The sequence below is a fragment of the Megalops cyprinoides genome, chromosome 22 (assembly GCF_013368585.1).
Source record: "Megalops cyprinoides isolate fMegCyp1 chromosome 22, fMegCyp1.pri, whole genome shotgun sequence".
Taxonomy (NCBI): domain Eukaryota; kingdom Metazoa; phylum Chordata; class Actinopteri; order Elopiformes; family Megalopidae; genus Megalops; species Megalops cyprinoides.
Window position 1 is genome coordinate 26,822,917 of NC_050604.1, and position 10,532 is coordinate 26,833,448.

General features: G+C 43.0%; 1 protein-coding gene across 1 annotated transcript; it reads right to left on the reverse strand.

The window, feature by feature from the left end:
- Positions 1-1,864: 1,864 nt before the first annotated feature.
- LOC118769938 (signaling lymphocytic activation molecule-like) lies at positions 1,865-8,084 on the reverse strand. Its single transcript, XM_036517364.1, has 5 exons — positions 8,075-8,084; positions 6,031-6,330; positions 5,499-5,807; positions 2,201-2,339; positions 1,865-1,977 (listed from the first exon to the last, which is right to left on the reverse strand). The coding sequence occupies exons 2-5, from the start codon at positions 6,320-6,322 to the stop codon at positions 1,938-1,940; spliced, it is 780 nt and encodes a 259-aa protein (XP_036373257.1). The 5' UTR covers positions 6,323-6,330; positions 8,075-8,084; the 3' UTR covers positions 1,865-1,937.
- Between the last annotated feature and the right edge of the window lie 2,448 nt (positions 8,085-10,532).

Below are 10,532 nucleotides of genomic sequence, written 5' to 3' on the forward strand. Positions count from 1 at the left end.
GCACACGTTGCAGAACTGCCAGAGCTAAATGACAGCCACAAACACATCCTGCAGAAACAGGAGTTTACAGAGTATGGGAATATATCATGTTAAAATTCATAATGTTCAGCTACAACAAAAATCACATCAGATGAGCCAGTGAGGGTGTTACTGTAGAAATGTGTTTGTTTTCAGTGTGTTTTTCTGTTCAACTATAAACATGCACATAAAGATGTGTATTAAGCGTTTTCCAGCACTGAATGCAAGTCTAATCTCTCATCTGGCTTTGGTCACCATCCAAAACTGAGAACATGTACTGGGGCATTTGGGCATCATCCCTCATATACACTAGATTGATCTAAACACCCCTGGTAGAGTTTGGAGAAGTTAATGCCAGAGCAGGCACTAAACCTGATTTTCTGAACCTGCCGAGAAACGTCCATGTTTTAGAACCTGCTCCTCTGATGGGGGGGGGGGGGGGGGGGGGGGTGGACATCCATTGTGCAGGTCACTTCAGTATGAATGTTCACCTTTCCTACAAACGGTTATAAGGTGGAATAACATTTTTAGGTGTGTGTGTGTGTGTGTGTGTGTGAGTTTTCTCCTTTACTGAAAGTGTGAAAGGGTTTGATTGTCAGAAAGGCCTTCATCTTCCTACAGTAAAGAAGGTAAATACAGTTGTCTGTTTTTGTTCATTGGTAACTCTTATCTAATGCAAAATGTATATGTTTATGCAATGAACATATAACCAACTGGACAGTGTTGTGTTATAAAGAATTTATTGCCAGAGCATTCAGTGTAAGTACATGCAGAGAGCTCTCAGAAATGATTCCAGTTCCTACATAATGCTCTACCATTAAGCAGATGGATTTAACTCAGTCTGGTTTAGTAAAGCTTTTAATTCAGTCTGGGAATTAATTTAGGTTTATTTCAGCACAGATTTGTTTTGTCTCAAAGTGAGACTTTGATTTCTGATCACACAATCAGTGGGTAAAATCTCTCTAAAATTTTGCAACATAGCTCATTCAAAATCCCAAAGGAGCTAAATAATGTTCTCAGACAAATGACTATAATCACCACTTCCAATCAATAGGGTCATAACTAAAGGAGCTTGTGAAGAAGGCAGTGTGGCGTAGGGGGGTCATAGGAAGGTTTCCAAAGACAATGACCTTTATTTACAAAAGTGCCACAGCGCTCAGGTGGTCAGTATATACAGTGCCAGCCCAAAACAGCAGAGGTCCATCAAAAAGCACACACACACACACACTCACACACACTCACACTCACACCCACACTCACACCCACACCCACACCCACACCCACACCCACACTCACACTCACACTCACACTCACACACTCACACACACACACTCACACACACACACTCACACACACACTCACACACACACTTACACACACACACACACACACACACACACACACTCACACACACACACTCACACACAACAAAAACAACAAAGTAAAGCAACAACACAGACAGGAAGGTAGCCAATGTGCACTTACACTCACACAGAATACAGGCTTAGAAACTAGCCTCTATCCCAGTCTCCCCCCTGAGTGAGCTAACCCGCCAGTTTAAATGGACTCACCTTGAACTGATCCACATCACATGCAACACAGAGAATGTGCATGATCGAATACATAATAATATTTCTGTACTGTTTTACACAGTAATCAACACTCTTTCAATCTAAATATTCCATAAGCAGATGCACACTGGAACAAATTACAGCACTGAGTGTGTGTGTGTGTGTGAGTGTGTGTGAGTGTGTGTGTGTGTGTGTGAGTGTGTGTGTGTGTGAGTATGTGTGTGTGTGTGTGTGTGTGTGAGTGTGTGTGTGTGTGTGTGTGTGAGTGTGTGTGAGTGTGTGTGTGTGTGTGTGAGTGTGTGTGTGTGTGAGTATGTGTGTGTGTGTGTTTTTGTGGGGAGTTGGTGTTCATAGGTCTGAATATTTCCTCTTTTCTCTTCTCTCCATGCTGCCAACAAAAAGACAGACAGAATGAGCGTCAGTATAGAATTCATAGTAAGAGCATTAATCCTGCTAGTAATGAGAACATTACTGCTGCTGGTAGTGAGAACATTACTGCTGCTGGTAGTAAGAACATTACTGCTGCTGCAAAAGATTGTAAGTTCAAATCACAGGTGGGCACTGCTGTACGTGCGCTGTTGTGTGTGTGAGGTGATGACAGCTGCAGTTACCTGTGTTGAGTCTGAACTCTTCCCTCTCTGTAGAGATGGATTAACAGCCCCACTGCCAGTGTCACCAACACAAACTCCACCAGCCTCAACACAAACATCACATACAGAACAACTCTGTGAACAGAGAAGGGATGGACATCTAGAGAGAGAGAGAGGGAGAGGGAGAGAGAGAGAGAGAGTGAGTGATGGGGAATGGGGATGGGGAACTGAAACTGAGCTGAAAGAGAGAACAGAGTCTCCATATCTACAGTACAGAGGTGCCAAAGTACAGCTGTGAGTACCACAGTTGGCACTGCTGATAATGAGTCCAAAGAGGGTCAATCAGTCCCTAAGAAGAAATTCCCTAAGGAAATGAATAACTTCAGACTAGCTCTCACCTCATTGACAATGCAATGTTTTGAGAAAGTAATCAAAGCCCTAGTAAGAGTCAGCAGTTTTTTATCCTGGTTCCACAGGTTCTCTGCAGAGTTTCGTTCTTTCTTTGCTACTGTACACAATTTCAGGAGCCAGAATCTAAAAGGACATATCAATTAACAAGCTGATGACTCTGTAGAAAAGTCAGAACTCATTTTTTGACATTATTGTGACCAAGACCAAGGAAACAGTCTTTGATTTCAGCAAACAATGACAATGACAACTACTGCTGGAAAATGCTGAAACCGATGGCTCCTATAAACACCTTGGAACAATCACTGAAAATAAACTGCTCTTAATGCTGAGCCGAGTTGCCCTCTTTCTAGCACTTGCTTTCATTCAATGCTTTCTGTGTTTTTAATACTTGTAATGTTTTTAAATGCTCTTTTCAATGCAGCACCTGCTGCTAGTGCTTTCAGCTGCTTTGATTCTGATACAATGCTCAAAGACTGATCACTACAGCATCACTGACACGCACTGATCACTACAGCATCACCGATACACACTGATCACTACAGCATCACCGATACACACTGATCGCTACAGCATCACCGATACACACTGATCACTACTGCATCACCGATACACACTGCTCACTACAGTATCACTGAAACACACTGATTGCTAAAGCATCACCAATACACACTGATCACTACAGCATCACTGACACACACTGATCACTACAGCATCACTGACACACACACTGCTCACTACAGCATCACTGACAAACACTGATCACTACAGCATCACTGACACGCACTGATCGCTAAAGCATCACCAATACACACTGATCACTACAGCATCACTGAAACACACTGATCACTACAGCGTCACTGACACACACACTGATCACTACAGCATCGCTGACACACACACTGATCACTACAGCATCACCGATATACGCTGATCACTACAGCATCACCGATACACACTGATCACTACAGCATCACTGTTACGGCCCGGTCTAGGGTCAGACCGTAACAGGGGAAAAGAGGGGAGACCACGGTCGCGAACACTGGGGAAAGTGTAACAGAATTTATTACACTAACATTTAAAGACAAATAAAACATATAACATAAATCAAGTGGGTAACCGGGAACACAAACTCAGGAGTCGACAAGCCAAAATAACAAACAAAACACAATCTAACTAACGAGAGAGGGAAACTAACTGACCTAACAAAATAAATCTCAAAACAAAAGATACAGTAAAACTTCCCTTTCTCCCTTCCTACCGAAACCAACGTGAAAAAGGGATGTAAAAGAAAATGGCATCGACTCCCTACTTCCCACACCCAACCACAGTGTCACGAAGACCAAAAACAATACTCACAGATACATAAGGACGGGAACCTAAGCATACGCACAACGATGAACGATCAATAATAACAAAATGCTGAAACGACAAGTGGTCTGTTCCCTTGCGCGGACTGAGCCTCTTTGAATGGAGCGGGCCGGCCAGGAAATGAGGGAAGGCTCCAATCACGGGCGAGGGGAGGAGACACCCAGCGAAGGACACACCTCGGGGAAGGGATGAGACGGACCTGGGGAAAACGTAAAACGACGCACGCACGCAGCCGGGGCAAAACACATACATCGGGGAAAACGAACAAACACAAACACAAACAGTAACGACCATGGTTGTAACAATCACCGATATACGCTGATCACTACAGCATCACCAATACACACTGATCACTACAGCATCACCGATATACGCTGATCACTACAGCATCACCAATACACACTGATCACTACAGCATCACTGACACACACATTGCTCACTACAGAGTCACTGACACACACACTGATCACTACAGCGTCACTGACACACACACTGATCACTACAGCATCACAGCTACACACACAATGATCACTACAGCATCACTGACACACACTGATCGCTACAGCATCACCGATACACACTGATCACTACAGCATCACCGATACACACTGATCACTACAGCATCACTGACACACACTGATCGCTACAGCATCACTGACACACACATTGCTCACTACAGAGTCACTGACACACACTGATCACTACAGTATCACTGACACACACACTGATCACTACAGCATCACCGACCAGAGGTGGACACCCCAGCTTCAGAAAGTAAAAGTCCTGCCACGCATTTGTTCCACCCATGCACTACACCAGCTGAATTTAATTAGCACAACTCTTCAGCCAGGTAGAGGAGCTAATTAGTGAAATCACCTTGTTTAGTGAATGGCTAGAACAAATACATGGTAGGACTTTTACTTTCTGAAGCCAGGGTGTCCACCTCTGTCGCAGACATACTGATCACTATAGCATCACTGATACATGCTGATCACTACAGCATCTCACGCGCACACACACACACACACACAAACACACACACACACACACACACACACACACACACACGCACACACACACACACACACAAACACACACACACACACACACACACACACACACACACACACAAACACACACACACACACACACACAGTACAGTGTCAGTTGTACACACAGAGAATGGCAATATTTAATTCATGAAGGTTCATACCAAATTAGGATCTTGTAATGCATTCATCTCTCCCACTTCATCTTTTGCTTTCTCTATCTCTCCCAACAGTCTTGGTTTCCCTCTCTTTTAATCTCACACTTTCTCTTTATGTCTCATCCTGCAAACATGCACAGATCCTCTCTTCCTCTCTTCCCAGATCTGCTCCTTACCCTCCTCCCTACAGAGCTCTGAGATGCTGAAGAAGCTTCTCTCCTCACTGACTGGGGTTGTAGCCACACAGCTGTAGATGAGAAGCTAAGCTAAAACTGTGAACTGGATAGCCATATTGACAGTAACAGCAGCTGAAAGATAACAGATGGTCTTTACCAGCTATTTTCTCTTCACTTTGGTCACTGTGGCCGTTACACTCCACTCTACAGAGTTCTGACATGCTGAAGAAGCTTCTCTCCTCACTGACTGGGTTTGTAGCCACACAGCTGTATGTGGAGTTGCATTCTTCTATCTCCAGAGGGAGAGACAGGGGGGTGTTGCTATCAGGTCTGCTGGCGATGTACAATGTCTCTCCTTCTCTCTGCCAGGACAGGGTGACCTCCCTCCCGTTCTCCACAGAGCACAGCACACTGCAGGTGGGTTTCATCTTGTTCCTGTTGGACACTTCAGGTGTGGACACTGAATCTGTGCAAACACAAAAGTAAGGAGAGCCTTCAGCACTGGTCAGTACACACTGGCCCCGGACTCCACCCTGTGTGAGACAGAGTGTGTGACAGAGCAGGATGTCATTTCATACTGAGCTCACATATACAGCTAAAAACTCACATTTCACACCTCTTTTACTCTTCATATGGAGTAAATCTCTCTGTATAACATACAGGACACTGAACACAGAGGTGATACTTACTGTACACAGTCAGTTGGTAGATAAAGTCTGATTTCTTATCAGTATCTACCACTCTGTAATTCCCAGAATCCTCAGTCTTTAGGTCAGTGATGTAGAAGGACCCAGTGCCGCCATTCCAGTGCACTCTGTCTCTGAGGATGTTCTTGTTGGTGATATAGAATATACGATCCACCCTTGCAACAGTGCTTTCATTTTTGATGAATAATCCAGTCTTTTTCACTGCAGTGGGGAATGTTACTGTCTTTCCCACAATGCATTTCAGCTCAGTCACCTCAGCATGTGCAGACGGCATGCATATACCTAGAGAGAAAGGGATACACTTATTTAGGTCTGAGCTCAATGAAAACAAAATCAATCCATTCGTGAATCTTACCATCAGTTTACTAATCCTTTAATAATTTGTATCCTCAATTTAACATTCTGCACCCAAAGTTTGCTAATGCATATCTTCAATTTATCAATCTGTACCAAAATTCAGTAATTCGCAGACTCAGATGAACCAGAATTCTGGGTAAGGCAGACTTCATGTAAAGCAGTTGGCAAGTGTTTTTGACAACAGAAGTTGCTCATGTTGATTATGTGTTGTCTTTGTATTTTATACTTACTGCACAGTTTATCTACTCACCTCTGCTCTTGCCTAGCACCTTCATAAGAACATCACATAGAATTTCACATAGAGTTTGGATTGATAAATAGTGGGCAAAATCTATTACATATAGAACCAGTACATACAGTTCAATGAAAAGATTCACTCAAAAAGATTTGTTCAGTCGCGAAATGCACAACACTATTACCCAGAATTCCTGACCCCAAAATAAAACAGAAAAGATCGAAAGTCATTTATTAATCTATGACTACGGAGTGAAAATAATGGCAAAAGATACAGCGACCAGAAAATTCGAGGGCGTGTATACCCCTGCTCTTGCATTTATTTACCCTGCTCACGCTCAAACACTGTCCTCGCGCTCACACTGCCCCACCTCGCGCCAAACTGTCCCTCCTCCTGACATTTTCTCGTCTCGCTCGGATAATTTCAACTGCAACATTGCTGCCAAAATTCTAGGCAACAGGAATTTGCCATAATACATGAGTCCAAATGTAGCTGCCCATTTTGTCTGCCCAGTCGAAACACTGATTCCCTATAATATCATTGATTGGGTGAATGGAATAATGCGATTTAAACAGAATGCCGAGGTGGGCAGCAGACACCTGGCAAATGAAGTTTAATCTGACCAAATGTAAAGTTCTACAGTGTAGGTCAGATTTTTGGGCTGTACAAAACTAGAGTGTGCTTAACATTGAAAAACTACAGGTTAACGGTTGCCGTTGCCGGTGCCGTAGAGGCACCGGTCATTTGGAAAGGACAGTTAACAGTTAACACAGTTAACATCCCCCAGTCAATATAAAATGAGGTCTTTTAAGCCTTTTAGATCCCGGTTTGTCAGTTCAAAATACAGACGAACCGTAGTACGAAAGTAATCAGTAAAACAGGGTTATTTACACAACGCAATCCCTGACGGAATTAAATGAAATATACTAGAACAGCTAAACAAACAGACAACGACAAATAATAAATGAATTAATGAATAAGTCCATTAGATGTAAGGAGTTCCCAGTTTACACTGGAGCAGACCTGGGAATTTTACTGGGACGGACTCACCACTGCAGCCGGATAGCATTCCTGGCTCCATTAACCCAGGAAGACCCGTTCACATTTACTAATCCATAGTATCAAAAGGCGTGATGCTGGTGTAGGGTGTAAAATTTACTTTCAGTAAAAAGCTACCTCACTTCACAAAAAACCATAAAGAAAGATAGACTCCAACATCCTTAAACATTTATTTAAACAGCATGTCCACAAATTGGTTATAATTCAAACTCAATTTTAAACAGCATGTCCACAAATTGGTTATAATTCAATCTCCATTTTTTTCCAAATATTAATTTCCATTTCTTTCTTTTATTATATATTTTAAACTTATCAGTGCAGCTTTTTAAAAAGTAAATGCTTTTTAAAATCCCCCGGTTACCAGTGATATCCTACCTGCACTCCAGCAGGTAAACATCAGTATAACAGAGTCCTACCTGCACTCCAGCAGGTTAACATCAGTATAACAGAATCCTACCTGCACTCCAGCAGGTAAACATCAGTATAACAGAGTCCTACCTGCACTCCAGCAGGTAAACATCAGTATAACAGAGTCCTACCTGCACTCCAGCAGGTTAACATCAGTATAACAGAGTCCTACCTGCACTCCAGCAGGTAAACATCAGTATAACAGAGTCCTACCTGCACTCCAGCAGGTAAACATCAGTATAACAGAGTCCTACCTGCACTCCAGCAGGTAAACATCAGTATAACAGAATCCTACCTGCACTCCAGCAGGTAAACATCAGTATAACAGAGTCCTACCTGCACTCCAGCAGGTTAACATCAGTATAACAGAATCCTACCTGCACTCCAGCAGGTTAACATCAGTATAACAGCAGGTCTCATGTTGCTCAGAGACTCGAGCTCCAGTGTCCAACACTGTCTGCAGCCTGGACTCACTGATTCTGCTCTCTGTGTCTCTGTAACAACACTTCCACCACACTGACAACCACAAACACAGACACACACGCACACACACACACACATACACACACAGACAGACAGACAGACACACACACACACAGACACAGACGCAGAAACACACACACACACACGCATACACACACATCCACTCTGTGAATGTGTAGCTGCTGTAGTTTGTTTAGAAGCAGAGGTCAGTGCGTATTTGTGGAATGAATTTATCTGTGATGAGACAAAGCACAGTTTATGCCCTCAACCGCTGCAGAGGACAATCAGAGCATATTTGGGCAGAATAAAGATATAAAACAGCAGCTAGAATGGCCATTCACACTATGTAGGTTGGAGGACACTACAGAGGGTGAACTACTGGCATTAAACCAAGTGCATTAATGGTAACTACTGCTCTGTTTCTACTGCTACTGCTCTATTTCTCCTCAGATGTCCCACTTCCCCAAACACATTACATCTTGATTACATAGAGAAATATAAAATTGCAGTCAGAAGAGTGCCTTTTACATGTTTCATTTTGTAACAGAGCTGTTTCAAAGCACAATATACATTGAAACTAGAATGCAGTGACAAACTCTAAGGTAATACCGCAAGCAGCCACTCTGTGGCGCCACATGTGTGGCATCGTTATTGGTTTCAGCGTCATGTGAACCAGTATGCAGTTAAAAGCACAGATCACCTCTCCATGGTGCCTGAGGTGGTACTTTGTAACTTACAGGGAGTAAATTTGCCAAAGTGAGCTATGTGGTTTTCGACAATAAGATGCAGAGCTTTCGTTACAGTTCTTGACAGTATGATACTCTCACCCGTTTTCACTCCTCTTGTTCTGTTCAGTATAGGAGTGAAAACAGGTGATGTTCATGCCCCTGCATATTTAACTCTGAAGTCTTTTGGCAAACAGGCTGGGAAGGAGACAAGTCAACTTTCACAAACTTGGGAGTAACTGCTGCGTTTTGACATTGGCGTTGCTTGCAGGTTTGCTGTTCAGTTAGGTAGCCTACCCAGCTACCATACACGTCTCTGCTGTCACCGTTTAAATACTGTAGAACGTTACAACTGCAGCAGTAGGCTCTTTTCTCATTGGATGAGTGAAACGCAGAATCCACAGAATCCAGCTCTGACGTTTTAGCTTGATGATCGAAAGACCTGTCGACACCTGAAAACGAAAGTTTTTACAACTAAGGATCTTCTCGCAGCAGATGGCAAACACGCAGATTATTTTCTCATTTTCTGTATTTGCTGGTAAGTGCTACATAAGCAAATCTGCATTTGTATGTCATCTAGAAACCGAGTGAGAAAACCACATGATCGTCATCTGAAAATCCCGTCTAAGGTTGGTGTGCAGATATGAACACCGCCCTTACAAAGGAATCGAAAGTAAATTGGCTAGTCAGACAGCCATTTATCAATGAAAAACGTGTCTAATATTTGTTATTTGCGATTAAATTTAACAGAGACAGACGCATTATCTAGGGAAAGTAAAACAAAGGCAGTTCGGATGCTCAGTGGTAACTGAGTGGAGGGGAAACTTCTAGCACAGCGCTTGTCATTCCAAAGTGATATGGTAGTCCTTAAAAGGTCTCATCGCATCGTAACACACAGGGAAATGTTAGATTGGAATGTGAAATTAAGAAACTGAGTGAATTTTGACGAAGAAAAAAAAAACAATGTGAATCAATGGTGTTGCGAAGGGCTACGAAGCAAAAGGTTCGAGTGATCAATCAGAGCAAGGTATTGACCTCACTACTTTTTAGGCTAAATCCGAGTTAGGAAACGCTAAAACTTTTGGCGTTTCCTACGGCATGTCGGATAACACTCGGATTTCGAAGTGTGGTATGACTGAATGTGGCGTCATGCGTAAGGAGTTTCCTAAAAGACATAAGCAATACTAACAGGTGCTCGAAACTGTTGACCTGTGTCA